Source organism: Oryzias melastigma, linkage group LG18 (genome assembly GCF_002922805.2).
Source record: "Oryzias melastigma strain HK-1 linkage group LG18, ASM292280v2, whole genome shotgun sequence".
In the NCBI taxonomy this organism is placed as follows: Eukaryota; Metazoa; Chordata; class Actinopteri; order Beloniformes; family Adrianichthyidae; genus Oryzias; species Oryzias melastigma.
Genome location: NC_050529.1, coordinates 12,422,028 through 12,441,715, shown reverse-complemented (window position 1 = coordinate 12,441,715; position 19,688 = coordinate 12,422,028). Strand labels below are relative to the sequence as shown.

General features: G+C 38.1%; 1 protein-coding gene across 3 annotated transcripts in view; it reads left to right on the top strand.

The window, feature by feature from the left end:
• The window catches only part of LOC112156404 (pyruvate carboxylase, mitochondrial), a 299,032-nt gene that overhangs the window by 9,061 nt on the left and 270,283 nt on the right, over window positions 1–19,688 (top strand). The window contains exons 1-7 of one of the 3 annotated variants that reach the window (XM_024288667.2): window positions 3,409–3,536; window positions 6,601–6,737; window positions 11,094–11,187; window positions 11,713–11,803; window positions 15,126–15,291; window positions 15,652–15,797; window positions 19,392–19,509. In XM_024288667.2, the coding sequence (XP_024144435.2) occupies window positions 3,424–3,536; window positions 6,601–6,737; window positions 11,094–11,187; window positions 11,713–11,803; window positions 15,126–15,291; window positions 15,652–15,797; window positions 19,392–19,509 (865 nt within the window). In that variant the 5' untranslated portion in view covers window positions 3,409–3,423. Of the gene's footprint in view, window positions 1–3,408; window positions 3,537–3,571; window positions 3,591–6,600; window positions 6,738–11,093; window positions 11,188–11,712; window positions 11,804–15,125; window positions 15,292–15,651; window positions 15,798–19,391; window positions 19,510–19,688 lie in introns of those variants that run through there. The other 2 variants (XM_024288668.2, XM_024288666.2) reach the window with 2 other exon arrangements.

The following is a 19,688-nucleotide window of genomic DNA, read 5'->3' as shown; positions in this document are numbered from 1 at the left end:
TGTATTTCGTTTTTTTTCTTCTTTTTCTTAAATTGAGCAGATGCGGCTTATATACAGGTGCGGCTTAAAGTCCAGAAAATAGAAGTAAATATAGTTTTTAGTTATTTTAGAGCGAATGATGGTTAAGATGTGTGTTTTACATCCACTTTGTTCATGACCCGATTAGTCGACTAATCGAAAAAATAATCGGTGATTAGTCGACTATTAAAATAATCGTTTGTGGCAGCACTACTTCCAATGTAAAGTCTATTTAAACACGCGTGTCAGGCTTCTATGTTCAAAACTCCCACGTTCAGATGTAGCTACACAAGTTTAAGAAGTTGAACATGGACCAATCAGGTAAAGGGCTTTGGTAGTGATGAATGGTTAGACTCCTTTTTTTTTTCCCAAGGATTTTTATCTTCGCTGGTTTCTGTGCCAGACATAAAATCCTGTCCACCTTTGTCATGGGAGGGATCACACATCAGTGTAAGGGTGGGGTCATCTGGACTCCATAAGAGAGAACAAGGTTCAACATTTTTGATTAATCTCTGATTTAAAAAATAAAATAAAAAAAGCCATCTGAAAAGAATAATCTTCATGGAAAGTTTTCAGAGAAGAATCGTATCCACACCTTAACAGTGCAGTGATGCAATTAAAGCTGTGTTCATCTAAAATTGTTCTAAACAAGATCCAGCATGCCCAGTCTGGTTACTGAAAGTCCTCTTACAGAGACAGACCATCAGGGCAAAATATTTGATCACAATCTTTTCAAAGAAAGTCACCAACTCTAAATCTTAACCCTGTTTTCCTTTTGGAGCAGTGATACAACCACTTCCGGTCTTGTTGAGGGTTGCCAAAGCAACGTATAATGCAGGTTTTTTTCTTTTTTGGCTCAAAGCTTTATGCCAGATTCTGATCCTGTCCCAGACCCACAAGCTCCACCCATTACCACTAAGGTGGGGGGCAAGGGCGTTCTCCACAAATGCCTGAAAAGCCCCTAACAGAATTATTAGAAAACATTTAGAGGGAAAAATATATATTCTGATGTTGCTTTAGCAACATAGAAACTTTTAATTTAGCAAATACTGTTCAAACAATTTGACGCCAATCACCAAACAGAATCTTGGATTTCACTTCTCATAAAGGGGTCCTTTTCAGGACGGGGGAGAGGACAGTGTGTTTCAACTACCAGAGAATCAGACTCCTCAGCCTCCTGGGAAAGTTTATGCCAGGGTAGAGTGGAGAATTTATCAGATAGTCAAACCTCAGATCCAAGAACAACGGTGCGGTTTCCGTCCTGGTCCTGGAACAGTGGACCAGCCTCTTCAGGGTGCTGGAGGGTTCATGGGAGTTCACTCATTCAGTCTATATGTTTTGTGGATTGGGAGAAGGCGTTCTAGTGGCCCATTTTATATAATTAGGTGTATTTAGACAATGTTGATGAGTCGTATCTTCAATTAATTTATTTAATCTAATTAAGTAATTACAAAAATATGTAAATCACTCCTCAGCAACTCAAGTTTTCATATTATTGCCTTATTGTTTCAGGCATTAAAGTTGTGGTTTAGTTTACATGAGTCTTCTCTTGTGACTTACCAGACCTCCACCCACCAATTATCATTTCAAATCGCATTCTTCTCCTCTTTTAGCTATCTTTTTTGTAGACATTGGTTCTATCTTCTAAAGTCCAAAGCTGTTGTTTATAGTTTGGAGAAGGTTTCAAAAGTTTGTTGATCTTTTAAAGTTTTGAACTTGCTGACCTTTTTGCTCAGAAAATCATGACCAAATCAGGATAGGGTCGATTCGTTTAGCATCTTTATGGTAAAATATGTTAAGATAAAGTTAAAAAAAAGTCTTTAACAATTAGATTATTAAAAACGTTTGACAGTTTATAGTCCAGTTTTTAATGTTCTAAGCATCATCTTTCCTTTTCTTTAAAAGACTTTTTATTTAAACTATTGTTAAAAAATCTCTTTACGTTTGAAGTCAGTGGATTTTATGCTTTCTCCATGTTTGTTATTGCCACTCAGCCTTCACTATAAACCATAATACCCCACTAACCATCTCAGATATCCAGGGACAAAGAGTTTTTGCTCAATGCCGTCTCTGAATTCCTGTTTTATTCACAGAATTACTTGTATTTCTTAAAAGGTTATCCTAATTCTGTGAACTTTCTGGAGTGCATAGTTTTCCTTTTTTTCTCTTGTACACTTAGAGTGTAAAAAACTTGGGGCTTCTTTATCTTTTGTTGTTTTTTTTTTTTTCACCTCCCAGATGTTGCCAAGACTGAAGAACTCAAGCATAACTTAAAGTTTCTTCAATGTAAAGGAATTTAGACCTCAACTGAGTCATGAAGACTCAGTTGAGGCCCAATGTGGAAAAATTGTATAATTGCAGAGTTTTATTTAAATTTTGTTTTAAATTTTACATTGTTTACCAAGTATAATGAAGAAATGCTGTTGCATTAGGAAAAAGTCTGTTGCCTGCTGATTCAGGCTGTGGAGTGTTTTGTTTCAGCCTGATTAATTTTTTTCCACTGTTCCACAGTTAAAGACCTTTGATTCATATATGTTAAATGTAAATATACTTGAATATCAATATTTAAGAACGATTAAGATTCAGATAAAAGGAAAAAATAAGAAATTTTGAATTGAAAATCACTTTTGACTTTTTATTACCTTGAATGTACATGGATTTAGTCTGTCGAAGCTTTATTTCACTACATAGAGATGTTTTTTTTTTATATCCTTTTGTAGAAGTTTTCTTCTCAAATGAAATTATGGAAATGATTTCAGAGCGAACAAAGCTCCAAAAGAGTCTGGAGTCACAAAGTTTCAGTGATGAAGGATTGTTAGATATAATCTTGGACAGATGCTCACAAAACTGATGCTACAACAGGAACACAAAAACCAAAATAAATAAGATGTATTTATTTGGCCTTGGGAACCACAAGGCTGCTTTAGTTGTCATCAGTGCCACATTTAACCATTTCTATTGATGTGCTGCATTTATGTCACATTTTAATCAGTATTATAAACATCTATGACTTTAAGGAATATAATTTTAGTTTAAAATATATTTTTTAACAACACATTATTGGTATAAATGTAAAGCCCAAGTGTAAAATTAAAAGTTCTATGTAAAATAAAAATGTTAAGTCTAACATTTCAATATTACACTAATTTAATATTACAATAAATAAGATTAGTGAATATTTTATTTGATATTTATCTGCATAAACCCTCCCCATTGAGTTATAGCTCTTAAATAAAGTGATTATGCTAAGAACTAGTGGATTTAAAATATGTTATATAATGGCAAAGTATTTTTAAATGGTCAAACTTACATTTCTTGTGCGTAAGTCTACTCCATGTGGCTTCAGTCCAAAGAAAAAGCCAAATAAAACAGCTCTAAATTAATGTAATACCACAGTTTGGCCACATGGTGGCAGCATCAGACCGCGGAGGGTTTGAGGTCCGTGCAGAAGAAGTCGCCATTGATGTGAAGCTGTCAGTTTCCCGCACAGTGACTGAGCGAGTTCTCAGCCGGTTAAGGTAGTTGCTGGTTTGTCTTTCACACACAATTGTGTTGCTCTGCGTTTGTATTGTGTAAGTGTGGATATTTTCTTGTGGAAAACGGCTCTTTGCTTTTGCTGAGTTGATAAATTGCAGCAATAGTCGTTTAAGCCGGTGTGTTTTTAAAGAGTTTTTACTAAAACTAATTCAATTATTTAAAAAATAAATAAATAATGCTTACACTAATGTTAATTAAAAAAAAGTTTTATTTTGTACTGCTTCCGCTCAAAACTAACACACCGGTAGCTTTACGCGGCCGCCTGCGTTAATTAGAGCTCCGGTGTTGTTGCTGTGATTTGAGTGCAGAATCACTACAATCACACCTGAAGCTCGTCCTTCCTAATTGGAGCAGTTGCAGCTGGTAAACGGAGCAGCTGCGGGAAAGCTACAGCCTTTTTAACACTGCTTTTTTATTTTTATTTTTAGGGGTCAACTTACATTATTTTCATTAAAAAAAGGCAAATAATTTCATAGAAACAATACAAAACATTCAGCATAAAATTAATATTTTAATGTTTGCAATTGTCATTTAAACTTTTAAGGCTTAGTTAAATCAGAGAATAAATCTCTTCTTATAGAAAGTCCAGCGCAGCCGCAATACTTTTGTGTACTCAAATATATTTGTAGTCTTTTACTTCCCTTAAATGTTAAAATTTGGAATTCTATTCAAATTAAAGTCCCACTCAATCCTATTTTAATTTATTGTCCAAGCCTTTCTTGTAGTCTTTTAATTGGTTATGTGTTTTTAGCCAAAATAAAATAAATAAATAAAAAATTGTTTTCTAGGACGTTTTCTGCATGGAGCAACCCCACCCCCTTTCCCGTCATCCATAGCTAAGAACTCTTTTTTTTTTTTTTTTCTCTCTCCTTCACTGGCGAGGTGAATATGTGTTATTAGGGCCAACCAATCAGCCTGTATTCTTTGAGCTGATATAATAACATAAAATGCAAATCATTATTTTTTGCAATGTTATGCTTTTCAATTCTTCTCATGAAACAAAATAACTAAATAATAAGAAGAGTCTCTCTGGAAAAAAGCTTTAAACATTAAATCTAGATTTACAAGAAATGTTATATATATGCTCACTGAAAACTTCTAAATTTAAGTTATATAAACAGGAAAATAACACAAAGGTTGTCTTATTTAGACGTAAAAACCACCGGTTTACATCAGAAAGACAAATCTGTTCATCTTTACATTTCACAAATGAGCTCGAAAGTGTCACAGAAGGGTCGTGCGGCAGTGTTGCCACAGATTTACAAAGGCTAATAGAATTTATGCGTTCACAACCAACAAAACCCACCTTTTAGAAAGCACATGTAATTGATTTTATGACAGTAACCTGTGGGCCGGTAGAAATTTGAATGCGTGCAACATTTGGCCCTTGGGTTGAAGTTTGGATATGCCTAGTTTGTACGCTCTCCTGCTAGCTTACAGGCCGTCACACCCCCCAAGCTAACATTACCGGTACAATAATACAAGTTCAGGAGTTAAAAGCTACGCACCAACATGTAGTCTGTACAATGGCGCCTCGGACTGACAAAGCTGCCTGTGCAAATCACTCCCTACCTCCGTTTTTGTATGTGAGCAGGTCAAATGCATGTGATTATTAAACTGTTCATTCAGAAAACTGGACTAGGGTGCTGAACCATCAGTTGATGTTTTTTACTTCACTGGATAAGTACGGAGTAACACGAAAACAAAAGGAATGCAGCAGAAATCCAACAATTCAAGTCTTCCAACTTTAAGTTTGGCTACTTGTCAGTAAACGAACAAGAAGTCCATTTATCGCAAAAGACACTTGTATGTTCTTTTTTGTTATTTTTTACTTTAAGGATCCAAAATATCGTAACTTATGGCACACTGGGTTATAGGGCCCCATTTAAAAACCCCCTTTGATAAAATTTTGATCTATTGTAAAACTGTTCCTATTGTTTTTTTTTAATAATATGTTGATTTTAGCCCCACAAAAATGTGTTCTAATTTCTGTAGAGTGGCAGTATTTCATTAGAAATTCACGTTTCTGTTGTGGGCGGGACTATTGGTGTGACAAATGCCCGGCCTCTTCCCATCATCCATCTGTTATCACTCTTTTCCTAGCTTACAACTCCCAACCTAAGAGCTGTACAGTTTGGTCAGCTTGGACGAGGAAAACAAATATGTTTATGGATCTGTCTACAAGTGGATGCATTAGAATAGAGTGGAGTCTACCCGGTGTATTTTCTACATCACAAATATGCTTTTTCTAATTACATTTTTTATCTGCTTCTGATTCACAACAATTTGAATGAAGAAATACTCAGAAATGTAATTTTAAGCTCAATTTTCTTTGTCTCCATCATGAGAAAAATGCTGCAAGAACATGTTAACACCAAAAACACAATTTTCATTGGAGTAGGTCTTTAAGTGCTGCTTTTTAATAACAATTTTCATGGTGAAAACTTTATTTTAGTTGTAAATATTTTCTTTCTTGTTGTAAGATGAAATAGCACTACAAAGCTTTAAAAACAACAACAAATGTTTATATTCTAGACAAATGAAAACAACTCATTGGTATCTTCTAACCTTGCCTTTTTAAGTCCTGAAATAAATGACTTTAGTGGTTATCTGTCTCGGGTCAGTGAACATTTTCAGCTAAAATGCAAAGCAGTCTTAAGCTCCACAAAATTATCTTCAGCGGCATAAAAAGGTGCTTAAGCTGTTTTAATCTCTTTAAGCGTGACTTGCAACTCTTAGTTATTCAAAGCATTATCCTCCCAATTATATTCCTTGATCTCATTAACTCCTCAAACAACACAAGTACACCTGTGTGCATGTGAATAAGGCTTTCTTTCTTGAAAGCATCAATTTTTTTTGGAGTAAAAATGAAGAATTGAAAGCTATTAGCTATAGCGCTCTGTCTGTCTTTTCAAGAAATCTTTATTTATGATTCTGGTGTTTTGAACAGGGAATAAAGCCTGCTTCCATTAGACCTGTCATCATGAATGTTTCACCGCTCAGAGATGCTGAAACCATTTTTTTTTTCTCCGTCCCTCCCCTCAGAATGCTGAGGTTCGCTGTGGTCCGAGGTGGCCTGGGCCTGCTGGCTGTCAGGAGGGCGTCCCGCCTCTCCAGGTCTTCCCACTCCAGCGTGCAGACAGAGTATAAACCCATCAAGAAAGTCATGGTGGCCAACAGAGGTAAAAAAAAAAAAACCCTTCTTCATTCCAGCTCTCGTAATTCATTTTTGTGGAAAGAGCCCGCTCTGAACTGTGAGCAGTTAAATGCTGTTTCATTTATAATGCAAGAAAAAGTTACGACATTTACAGTCTTCCCGAGGCATAAAGAGGCTCTCAGATCTTTTAATTTTTAATGTCCGGCATTCAGTTTGCTCTGCCACATGCTAATATTTAAACAGACTTTGTGGGAGCGTGGCTGCACAAGATAAGTTCTGCTGGCTTTGACCTAAAAGCGGTGAATTTCTGAAAAAAAAAAATATTAGTCACACGTGGTATTCAACAAACCTGTCCTCAAAAGTGCGCAGACTCGCTTGTAGATTTTCAAAGCTGGACGGCTGCGATAAATCCTCCCTGATGTGTGATTGGAACGGTAATTACAGTTTTCCGCACAATAAAGCTTTCTGCTGCGCGGCTTGGACATCAGCACCAGAGGCTGCTCTGGTAATAACTGGACGACTCCTTGTCCGGAGAGGCTCTCGCTGTGCAATTAGTCACCGTCAGGTGACGCTGCGCGTTTAAGCTACATTCACACGTTTGATTTATATTTTAAATCAAAGTCTCCTTCATTATATTATTTCCTGTGGATAGCTTCAAAACCTTTGATTGGTGCGTGGGTTCCCTGTAATTCTTCAGATTTGCGCTTGTGTGGAGCTTTATGGAGTAAAAGTCTGCACACATCATCTCCTCAAGCTCCATCTGAGGACCCAATGTGGACGTTTTGCTGTTTCATCAGATTCTGAATTTTTTTTAACCTTTGAATTAACTTTCCGGATTTATTTTGAACTGTTGACTTTCGATGGTCCAGAAAATTTATTGAAAATGAAAAAAACTAGCTTGTAGGGGCCACTTTGGCATGTTTCCATTTGTTTACTTTTTAAATAACGAGTATACTTTCCCGGGGATAATAATTTATTTTAGCGATGTACATACCTTGTTTATTTAGTTGGATTGTGGTCCAGAGGTGTTCCCACTGTGATGCAACTTGATTGGCGGAGAATGATTTAAAGCTTCAGGTGCGCTGCAATCAGCTGAAACACCTCCACCTGAGAGCGTCACAGTCTTTGACCGACCCGCTCAGATCGTCCCGGTTCTTTTTGTTATGTTAGCTCATAGATTGACTAGAATCGGTAGCGAGCCAATCAGATCATGAAACCGACGTGACGTCAGCTTCTGCTAGACAGTGTGGAGCTAGTTCCAGAGGAGGTTCTGGTGTGCAAATGGCGATCGGCTTGCCGGACTCAGGGAAAACCATGTCTCCCAGAGAACTGTGTCTCTTAAGGTGCATTCACACCGATTTGAGTGACGAGGCGCGAATCGAGTGGCGCAGCCAAAATCTAAATATCTGAAGGGCGCTGTGTTACATCAGCCAATCAGGAACTCCGCTTTGGGCACGTGACGTTTTCAGTGACCCAATCAGCGGGTAGAATATTAATCCAATACGAGCGTTTACTACTTCCTCTTCCACGACCGTCTCTGGTATTTTAGACACTTCTGCACAAGTCAAAATGATTTATTCCGATCAAACGTGTGGCGTTTGTAAATGTTATAATCAGATGTATTTTTTCAGTTCTATATCTGATCTTTGATCAGATCAAAGATAACCGCAGCTAACGAGAACCAGAAGGCAGGTTCTCTGCTTTCTTGTGTTCCAATAGAAGGGAGCAAATGCTGATGTCACGTCAGTGTCATGGTTTGATTGGCTGGCTATCCATGTGCTCTAAAATCATTTAGTTATTAGAGTGAGACAGAAAAAGTGAGTTCTTCCATTGAATTTCTGGATCATCGAAAAATCAAAGAAAATTCAAAGATTTAAAACATTCAGATCTGATGGAACAGAAAAACTTCCATAGCCCAACGGTTCTACTAAAAAAGAGGGACTTCCTGTCGATCTCTCTGCTTGGCTCCACTATCAGCCTCACATTAGATCATGTGCATGAGACTCTTTGATACGAGGAGACTGGGCCGTCATATCAGCCCAAATTCCTCTTCAGCGAGCTCGTCTTCTTCCCGCCGCAGCTCCTCTGCTCTCGCACTGTTTGATTCCCGGCCTTATCTCGTTTCGCGGTACTCCTTCTATATCCTGTCTTTTTCAGGACTTGTCGGATACGATTTTCCTCTAAACCACTTCCTGTTTGCCTTTGTGACTTTGCCGCTCTCCTTTCATTCTTTACATGCTTTTGCCCTTCGCTTTATCTGCTCTGCTCTCCCCTTATTTCACCTTAAAAAAAAAATATATTCAGTCAAGAAAACTTTATCCCAGACTGGAAATCCAATCTGACAACCTTTCCATTTTATAAAGAATATATACAAGATCTGAATAAGAGTGGAAGTGTGACTAGATATCTGCCATCAGATAGAAAAATAAGCATAAACCGATGACAGAACACTCTTTAACACTTGTTTTTGATCATCTGGTCTTTAAAACGCAGTTTTTCTATAAATTCCTTCATTTTTTTCCTCCTTAACTTAAGATGTTTCCTCATTTTCAAAGCAAATATTTTTGTCGCCCTCCTTTTCAAACAGTAACCAGACACGCTAGTTTACAGCAAGCAGGCTTTTTATCTCCTCTCTGAACTCTGCTTGAAGAATACGTTTTTGCTTCTGTGACAGAAAGATGAAAGTTGGAAGCATTTTTCTTGTCTGGGGCTAAAACTGCGTTCTGTGTTCTCACTCTTGACAGAAACGGCTGACTTGAAGTGTCTCAGTGCAGTGTGAGAAGAAGGCTAGAAAAAAATGTTTTTTTTTCTTTAAATTGGCTGCAAAAGAGAGGAAAAAAATAACAAACGTGTGTGACATAGTGAGCTCTTAAAGTCTCACCCCAACTATATTTTTTTCTATTGTAAAATTGTTTCTAGTGGTCTTTTAGTTATGATTATCCTGTTTAGGCTTTTTAATTTAGGCTATAAAAACATATTTTTGGAACTCATCAGAAATGCACTTTTGGGATGCGAGAGTTAGTTCTGCTAATTTCCCAGCATGCCTTTGTTTACACTCTCCCCCACTAGCGACAAGCCCAAGCTAGCATTAACGTAACAAAAAAAAGCAATATTTGAGCTATCCAATCACACAGTTGTGAGCCAGATGGGAGCTGAGATGGGGAAACCGTGGAACGTATTTTCTATGTAACAAATACACTTTTTTCCTTTTTATTCACAATGTCAAAGAAATACTCAGAAATACATTTTGAGCTTAATTTTTTTTCATATGTCCTCAATCATCAGAAAAATGCCACAAGAACATGTCATGTTCACACTGACCTCGGAAACGTGCATTTGAGCGAATACTTTCAATGAAAAGTTTTTAGGTCATCTTTTTTGCTCTACATACAAAACGCGTTGAAACATAAAACATGTTTAACTTTGACCAATCAGTGATTCTGCTTAGGTAAGAATGTATAGGGGTGTCCTTTTCAAAACAGAGACGTACCAACTGATTGAAAATTGATCAAATTTGAGATGTGTGCCTGAATTCTATAGGTGGACCTGGTGGCTTACAAGATAGTGGCTGAAAATCATTAGATGAAAGGAAATCTCCCCCACCTAAGCACGTTTTGGTTGAAAAATACTGTCATTTTTGGTCGAAAAAGACCAATATAACTGGCAATTTTGGCCTTTACATTCTTTTTTTTGGGGCATTTTATCCCTTGTTCTATCATAGGCACATTTACATTGAGAGTGGGGTCATCTGGACCTCAAAAGAGAGCACGAGGAGCAATACTTTAAAGCGGATTTACACTGACAACACATTACTATATGAAGTGTTATATTCTTTTCTCCGTGACAGAATAAGCTGATTCATGTATTAAGAGTTGAGGTTAACTGTTTTAAAATGTAAGCACTGGTCTAGAGCTTAAGCTCCAATGTAAAAATTTTAGTAGTTTTACTATTCTGAACACTCTAATTAAAATCCTTTTTGAAATTAATAGTGTTTACCCTCTTTTTGACACATTTTAAGTGAATCCCGTACACTAAACTGTTTTAAAAAGTGTTAATAAAACCTGCTACAACTCTGAAAGCTAGTGGAATTTCCGCTTCCGGCTAATGATTTTCAGCTGCCGTCTTGGAATTATATGACACAAAGTCTTTCATATACAAGCATAGAGCTGTGAGGGGTAAAAAAAGCTTCACCAAACTTCCTCCAACAATGAGTACGTTCACTTGCACGCTAAAAGTGCCCGTTCAGCATGTTGTTGAACGTCAAATCGTTGTGTACATTTAAAACACCAAAAACTCAATTTCATGTGACTGGGTTTTGAAGCAAAATGTCTAATCATATTTTTTTTGGACAAAAACTCAATTTAAAATTTGTTGTTTTCAGGTGAAATAGCAATCCGAGTCTTCAGAGCCTGCACTGAACTGGGGATTCGCACTGTGGCTGTTTACTCTGAGCAGGACACTGGACAGATGCACAGGTAATTATCTCTGCCACATTAGAGTTAAATGCTCCTCCAGGGGTTTTACATGAAGAAAGCGTGACGCACAGATGTCGTGCTTGACTACCTCGATGACATTACTTAACAGCAACTTCAGTTAAAGGCAGCTTGGGAGCAGTTTTCTTTCTTCCCTCCGGCGCTTTGGCTCACTTCATTTGTCGTTCATTTTTTTGTATCAAGTGGTGACACGAGTCTGATTGTGTTCACGCTGCAAACATTCAGCAAATTCAAACACCTCTGCTTGCTTTCAGAAACCAGCCTTTCTAATTATGCCTTTTTTCACTCCAGCTTCTCCTCATTTTCATCTGTTTTTCATTCTCCATTATGGAGCTGAAAACCTAAAACGGCTCATTGGGCTCGTCATTTAAATGATTGCCGAGTACAAAGAACCGATGTTGAGTTTTTAGAGGGGTCGGAAAAGGCTGTGGAAGTGGTTGTGTGAGACTTTTTATTCGGTTCCACCGGCTCTTCTCTGCTGCTGACGTGACTCTCTGCACCTTACAGACAGAAAGCAGATGAGGCTTACCTGATCGGGAAAGGCCTGCCACCTGTTGCCGCGTACCTCCACATTCCAGACATCATTAAAGTCGCAAAGGTAAAGGGTCATCTCGGTGCTTTCTCCATGTACAAGAAAACTGCATTTTTCTTTGTGCTGCAGGAAAAAATGAAAAGATTCTGCCCTGAATTGTACTTTTAGAGGAGTTTTAAGTTTAGGGCTAAAGGTACAAAACTCTATTTTTCCCCTTTTTTGTTTTTAAAGAACACAAAAAGCAGAATTATTGTGTCAAATCAAATCTACAAAAGTTATAATATTAAATTCTTCAGTTCCTCCTTTTATCCTGTTATAGATAAAGATTTAGTACCTAAACTGTTGGTTCAACAAAAGGTGAGAAGGCATTTGAATGGGCAGACGGACCCTTTTCCTCTGTTCTTTGTGAAGCTCTTACCTGTCATCTTTCTCTGCTTTGACCACTTTGTCCCTCCTTTTCACTCTTTTATCTTCCTTTCCTCTTAATTTCCTGCTCCCTCTCATCTAGCCGATATCGAATCCCCTGTTTCCTTTCCCTTTCCTGCCATCGTTTCCCTCTCCTTCCAGGCTCAACAGCCTGTTGTTTTTTTATCGTTTTTCTGATCCATCTCTCACGGTTTCATAATTTTCGACACGAGCATGTGGTCCGGCAGCCAAGTCGGGAAGGCATCGCCGTCCAACTCATTTCTCAAAATCAGTCTGCCTGACTGGGAGCGCCGCCACGCCATGGCAGCGAAATGTGTTTTGTGTGTGAGAATATCAAAGTATGTTTATCTGTTGTTCCTACTGTGTGACAAAAATAACAATCTCTCTTTCATTACCTTTTGTGTGACTGTTGAAAGGTGTGTAAGAATATCTGCATGCGTTTGCGAGAAAGCATGAGCATCTGTTCTCCTGTGGACGTGTGAGCCGCCTCAGGTGTTAGGTCAGCTTGTGATTGAATCTTCATCTGCTGTCAGTCTCTACATTTGTGGGCTGTTTGAACCTGCTTGTGTACATGCTTTTTTTTTTCTGCGTGTGTGGCTCCACTCCTCCTTTGGCCTGACAGTAATGGGTCCCCTAACAATGGGCAGGCTATAATTATGGGCTGTCCTTGTATCCAGGAGCAGATGGTGCATACTGATCCAGAGATGGCTCCTTCTGTGTCCACATACATGCACACTTCGATCCTTAAATGATGAGCCTGTCTGCTCACTCAGATTTTTTTTTTATTGGCGTCCACTGAGCAGATGATGATTTGACCAATTCTAACCAAGGTTATTAAAAGGAAAAAAAATAATTTGCCCTAGTCCCTCTGCTGAACCAAGCCCATAAATCCATTGTCCAGCAACAAAGGGTTCAGGTTAGGAGTGAGATCCACAAAAATCACAATTCCACAGAACTAAAAGAAGCCAACAAATATGACGAGAGTCGTAACACCCTCCCCCCCCCAAGGAAGTTTTCTGTTAAGGGTTTTGCATGCTAAACAGAATTACAACCACAGAAGTCACGAAAGCACTTGCAGAACAATTCCAGTATTTTTCTTAATCTTCACTATTCAGTAACCATTGGTTGAAGGATCAAACTGTTGGGTTTGACCCAATTCATTCTTTTCAAGATCAAAAGAAGGTAAAATGAATACGTGATGAGTGGTTATTCACATTTTGATCAGGTTTGATAGGTCTAGCTTTGGCAGAATATTATCAAGTTAAAATATCGTTCTGCATTTGTGTATGTTAATGTTGACAGCATCAAGAGCAGGAGTTTTAAGTGCAAATATTTCCATTACATTAATAGTAGGGAAAGCTTTTTCCCCAACCAAATGGATTTCTGAAAATCATCACAACCCCAAGCACCCCAGAAATCCTGGACAAACCCCCAATTATTCCTGTGCTCTGTTTTGTCTAGAGCAGGGGTATTCAAATCCAGGCCTCGAGGGCCGGTGTCCTACATGTTTTCCAACCAACCGTCCATTGAAGCTCCTTATTGGCTAAACATACCTGATCCTGGAAATCAGCAGCAGATAAGGCAGGATTTCTGGAAAACCTACAGGAAGCTGGCCCTCGAGGCCTGGATTTGGGCCTCTCTGCTGTAGGTTTTCCAGAAATCCTGCCTTATCTGCTGCTAATTTCCAGGATCAGGTATGTTTAGCCAATAAGGAGCTTCAATGGACGGTTGGTTGGAAAACATGTAGGACACCGGCCCTCGAGGCCTGGATTTGAATACCCCTGGTCTAGAGGTTGTGGGGCTAGCATAACGATTACTCTATCCAGTCTTAATTTGTATTTTTTTTAAAGAGTGACTTGGATGAGAATCATGGCAACTCCATGCACCCCAGAAATCCCAGATGAGCTCCTAATTTCTGCAATACTTGGTTTTGTTAAGAGATTGTAGGGCATAGCATAAAAGTTAATCTGTCCCATCTTCTTTATAACTAATAACTCGAAATGCTTGGGATGTAAGACATGTTGTGATTTAGGGTGAATTGGGTAAGAATTGTTGCATCTCCGTGCACCACAGCAATCCCGGATGAGCCCCCAATTTATGTAGTGCTTGATTTTGTAAACGGGTTGTGGGGGCGTAACTTAAAGGTTACTCTGTCCCATCTAAATCAGAAGTCACACAAAATGCTAAAAACATTTTTTTAATTTATTATTTTTTTAGGATGAATTGGTTTGAAAATCATGGCAACTTTATGAACCCCACCAATTTATGCTGTTTTTCCGTTTTGTCTTGGGTTGTGTGGCTGTTACTCTATCCCGTCTTAAGAAATTCTAAGGTTATTTTAAAAATTATTAAAATAATAAAACGATAAAAAACAAAACAAAGCTTCAAATTGTATCAAACTATGTGAACACACAAATACTATCTTACCTAAAAATGAAAAAGGTCTATGACAAACTCCTATGACAAAGACAAGAAAAAAACCAAGGTGGTTCACCATACTGGCTTCACTTTAATAACAACACAAAACATAATGAAAGGAGCTGAGCAGACCAAACTACATTAGACTACAAAACTGTTGGAGTGCTGAGTTGAAGGCACACAAACGGTGGTAGTTGAATTTCCCCCTCAGAGAAATTAAATAAATACAGGGATTTCAGGGACACCTCCATCAGATCTGGTTCAATCTGCAGCCTCCACCATTCAGCAAACCCCACCTGAAAACACACAAAGATCCGCTAACACAGCGAGGTCCCACTCTGCCATAAAAAATACATCACACTCCACAGAAGCTAAAGAGAAGCCAACCACAAATTGGGTCAGAGCTGTAATAGATTGCTTTGTTGTTTCCACCATTTAACCATTCTCGGTAACTAGACTTCCAGTTGGAATATAGCTTCTGTTGTGCCTCATTGATTTAATGTTTCTTTTAAAATAAAACTCTGAATAAAACTGTTTCTTCCAGGACAACAATGTGGACGCCATTCATCCTGGCTATGGTTTCCTGTCTGAGCGTTCCGATTTTGCTCAGGCCTGCGCAGATGCAGGAGTGAGGTTTGTGGGCCCGACCCCAGACACAGTACGCAAAATGGGAGATAAGGTGGAGGCTCGCTCCTTGGCCATCAGTGCAGGTATGGGGATTTATGTTAAAACTACAATTACATAACTTTTTTTAATGACTTAAATTGTTCAAGCTTAAAACTCGCTTCCAGAAAAGATGAACTGATGCAAGTTAAAGAAAGTAAATCATTTTATAACTAAGCTTGAATATGGTTCTTTAGCAAATGCTGGTTCAGTTCAGAAGATATAGACGTAAAAATGTAGATAAGAGATTCTGCACTGAACACACGGTTGGTCTGGGAGGAAAATAACTGAGAAAAAAAATGATTTAATCTAATTTTGCCACTTAGTGGAGAAAAAAAGTTGTGAACTATTTGCCAAAAAGCTAATTTAGTGTTCTTGGTAATAACCCGTATTCTGCTCCTGCATAGGTGTACCTGTGGTCCCGGGAACAGACTCGCCTATCTCCTGTCTGCAGGAGGCGCAGGCTTTCGCTCAGACGTACGGCTTTCCCATCATCTTTAAGGCGGCCTACGGCGGGGGCGGTCGCGGCATGAGGGTTGTCAGGGAGTACGAGGTGAGAAGGATTTAATCGTGTAGGGAGTCTGAGCCTGCAGAATCGCTGGTAATTATTGCTGGCTTGATTTGTCAAATCCAAATGAAATGTTTGAAAATGGTTTCAGTGCCTCTTTCTAGTTAAATGTATGTTGCTCTTAGCCTGACTGATCACAATAATTGAATTTTGGTCTTTTTCATCATCTGAGCATAATTAGAAATTTTCCTTTAATATTTTTATAGTAATCATTCAAATGAATACAAAAACTCTTTTCCCATTTTTCTTCCTTCCCGATTCACATGAAAGATGTAAGAATTTTGATTGACGTGTGTATAAGTTGTGTAGCTTTTATCTTTTGTCATCACGCGCCTCATCTTTCACCTCTCAGTCGTCCATATAAAGCGTATCTGGGACGGTGCTAATGGGCCGTCACAGTGGCTGTCAGTAACAACCACGACAGCAAAGTGATGGAATGATGTCTCCACTGAAAGGATTTACTATAAACCTATTTCTCCTGTGCGACTGACACCCGAGTCTGCCTCACTGTTGTTAAACTTCTATTTGGATTGTTTCCTGTCGGGTCAGCACCTTCAGGATCTGCCCCTGACGAGATGATCAGCAGAGTTTTTAAGATTCGATCAGATGCGCAGCAAGTTTTGCGTTTATTCCCTTTAAAAGTAACTAGTACAAATGCACAACTGAGTCACAAGGAATTATGAGGATGTATAGGATAGGATGTATAACCCATTCTTAAAGAAAGACTTTGTTACTTCAATTAAATTAAATTTTATTTATATAGCGGAATATCACAAAAACAATTGCCTAATTTTTACAGAAGCAGAAGGTCGGTCATAAAAAATTAAACTATTTTTAATTGCTAAACTAAACTGACTATAACTTCAGAACAGATACTTTAATTGTATTTAAGACATGATTAAGAGCCTTTGATTTAAAAACAAAACTACAAGTTCCTATGTCTTTTTCTTTTTTTAAATGTCTCAAGGGACATTTAACCACATGTCAGATAATTGATAAACCCGTATTCTTCTGCCTTTCATATTATCTAATATAAATATTTCTTAATATTGTGTTGCTGTGTCTTGCTGGAATCAATGCATAAGTAATAGTGAAGTATTTTATGTTTTAGGCACGTATCAAAGTAAAAACCCAGAATCAATTTTGATTCACAATTTCACAGTTGAAGTAATAAACTTGGGTCTAGAAAAAGTACAAATTTACTATTCATGAAGTGTGGTCTTCTGAAATTTGAAGACAACAAAGCTGGCTTAAAATTAAAAAGAGAGTAATGCCACTGAGTTTATAAAAGTTTTTTTTTACTCTCAGTTCTAATTATCTAAATCCGTGCCAGCCTCCAGCTGGTTTTCCAGAAATCCAACCTAATCTGCTGCTGATTACCTGGATCAGGTGTGTTTAGCCAATAAGGAGCTTCAATGGCAGGTTGATTAGAAAACATGAAATCTCTTCAGGTACCCTGAAAATATATGATATATGGTCTTAAACTTTGGAACTTAAAACTAGAAGTGGGATGTCTGTATGGCGAAATACCGCGATATTTCAACTCACAGATGATTCCCGATCCCCTCTCTCAATTGGTTTAAAAAAACCATAGAAGTCCACCAGGGGCGCTTCTCATGAGCATGACAGAAATGGGTTTTTGGGGAAAACTAAGATATATTTGTTTACAAAATAGTGATGCATTACCAAGGTAATATATCAATCGATGCAATATTTGCCATATCGTGATTGCATTGCATCGTGAGTTGCCCTGAGATTTCCAGCCCTACTCAACACTGAATGATTAAAAACTATTCTCTTCAGTTTAAAAAAATGTATAGATGGATTAAAGTTTAGAATTTTGATGGTTATTAGTGAATGTTGGTTAGTCTTTTTTTTTCCTGATATGTATATATGTATAATCAAATATGAACATCAGAACATGTTTTCATAATGTTGATGCTTCTCAAAAGGAAAAAAATAGTGAACAAATTCAATATTGATCTTTTTCTTTTTTTTTCTTCAAATTTCCATTAAAACCAATTAGTTTGCTTTTAGAAAACCCTTGTTACATGACCAGATATTTGAGCTGGATAAAAGTGGAACTTAATACCTGGAACCTGACTATTTTCCTGAAAAGAACATAAGAATTACTTAAAATTTAATTTAATTGATGGATGGAGAAAAATCAATCTATTGCTTCATTCAACTGCCTTTATGGATACATAATTTTTACTAGTTTAGGTCAACGAAATTATCTAACATTCTGGTGCTATGCTGCTCAAAAGTACTTGGATATCTTGTTTGGAGTTGGCCTGACAGCTGGTATATTTTAGTTCAAGTGAGCATTTTTGCAGCCTAAAATTCTGTTAAGTGAGATATCTGCTGTAACATTCAGTGAACCGTTGACCCATGAGAAGCACATCGGATTTGAAGTAACTCTGGTCAGCACTTCATTTACTGATCTATTAAAACAGGAAAAAAAAGAGATGGTTCTCGGCTGTCCTGAGGCCACCGTCTTATGACTCATGAATTCACTGGAAAGAATGACCTTTTGTAAGTTGCGGACCAGTCTAATTAATTAGTTGTTGGCATTTGAGTTATTCGCTGGAGTCACTGGGGCCTCGGCAGCTTGTGCAGATATGATGAGGAAATTGTAAAGAGGTTTCTCTGTAGAGAAGAAGCCCTAAGCCATGATGTGCTGGTTGACTTAATTTTATGAAGGTCAGCGGGTCAAGAGTGCTGAATTAAAACGACATAAATGTTGACAACACTAAACAATTATGCTAACTGTTCTGTGAGGTTGCCAGATATTTCAGTTTGTGTGCTCTCAAGGAGAAAAGTCCTGCACCAACGCTTCAGTGGAGAGAGAGGTTTTACAATGAAGAATGACAGCTAACATCAGTCAAATCACAAGCTTTATATGTTCAGATATTTACATTTTTTGTTAATTTGTCTTTTCAAAAGGTCATGGCACATTAGTAATAAAACGAACATAATCTTATTACCTTGTTAAAAAAATAAGAGGTACCAGCTTATGTTTGCTCAAATAAATTGAAACATCACTCTTTAGGAATACTGTTAACTCTAATCAAAAGGGATTTTTTTTAATGCGAAATCTGACAAAAATGTGAAATTCCTTCATGCTTTTATTTTACTGGTTTTCGAGATGCCTCCCTGTGAGCTGTGCTGCCAAAGTCTGCCATGTTGCTTTGAGAGGATGGTGGTTTCACCTCTGAAAACATCTCGGGGCAGTTGGCTGACAGCTGGGCATGGGCGAGCTTTCACTCCTGAAGCTAAGTGCAAAGAAGACGTGATGTTGACTCAGTCGTCTCCCCCAGAGGAGGAGGCTGGATGGGCTGGCAGGATGTCATGGACTGACAAACAGATTGAGGCATGACCCTGATCATGTTGGGGTTATAATCTTCCAGAGATATTTCTCCTTCAGGGCTTTTAGCCGTATGTCTCTGGAGAACAGAGGAAAACAGCAAATGTGAACATGGGGGGGGAGAGAAAGGACATGCGGGCTGACCACAAGAAGGCCTGTAGATTTTCTGGTTTTTGCACTAATTTAGACGAATTTTATTTTGCATTTGACAGGAACTTGAAGAGAATTACCAGCGGGCGTACTCAGAGGCCCTCACCGCCTTTGGAAACGGCGCCTTGTTTGTGGAGAAGTTCATTGAAAAGCCGAGACACATTGAAGTGCAAATCCTTGGTAAGTGGGCTCAATTATGGTCTGCAGCAGTCCTGGACTGAAAGGGCCATTTTGGTTTTTGCGATTCTTTCTTACTGCGCCTTTTGAGTGAAAATTTTTTCCCGCCACAAACTGAGGAACTAATGAAAATGTGCCCTCACCTAGTACCTGGTGAATATACATTTTAGACATTCATAGTT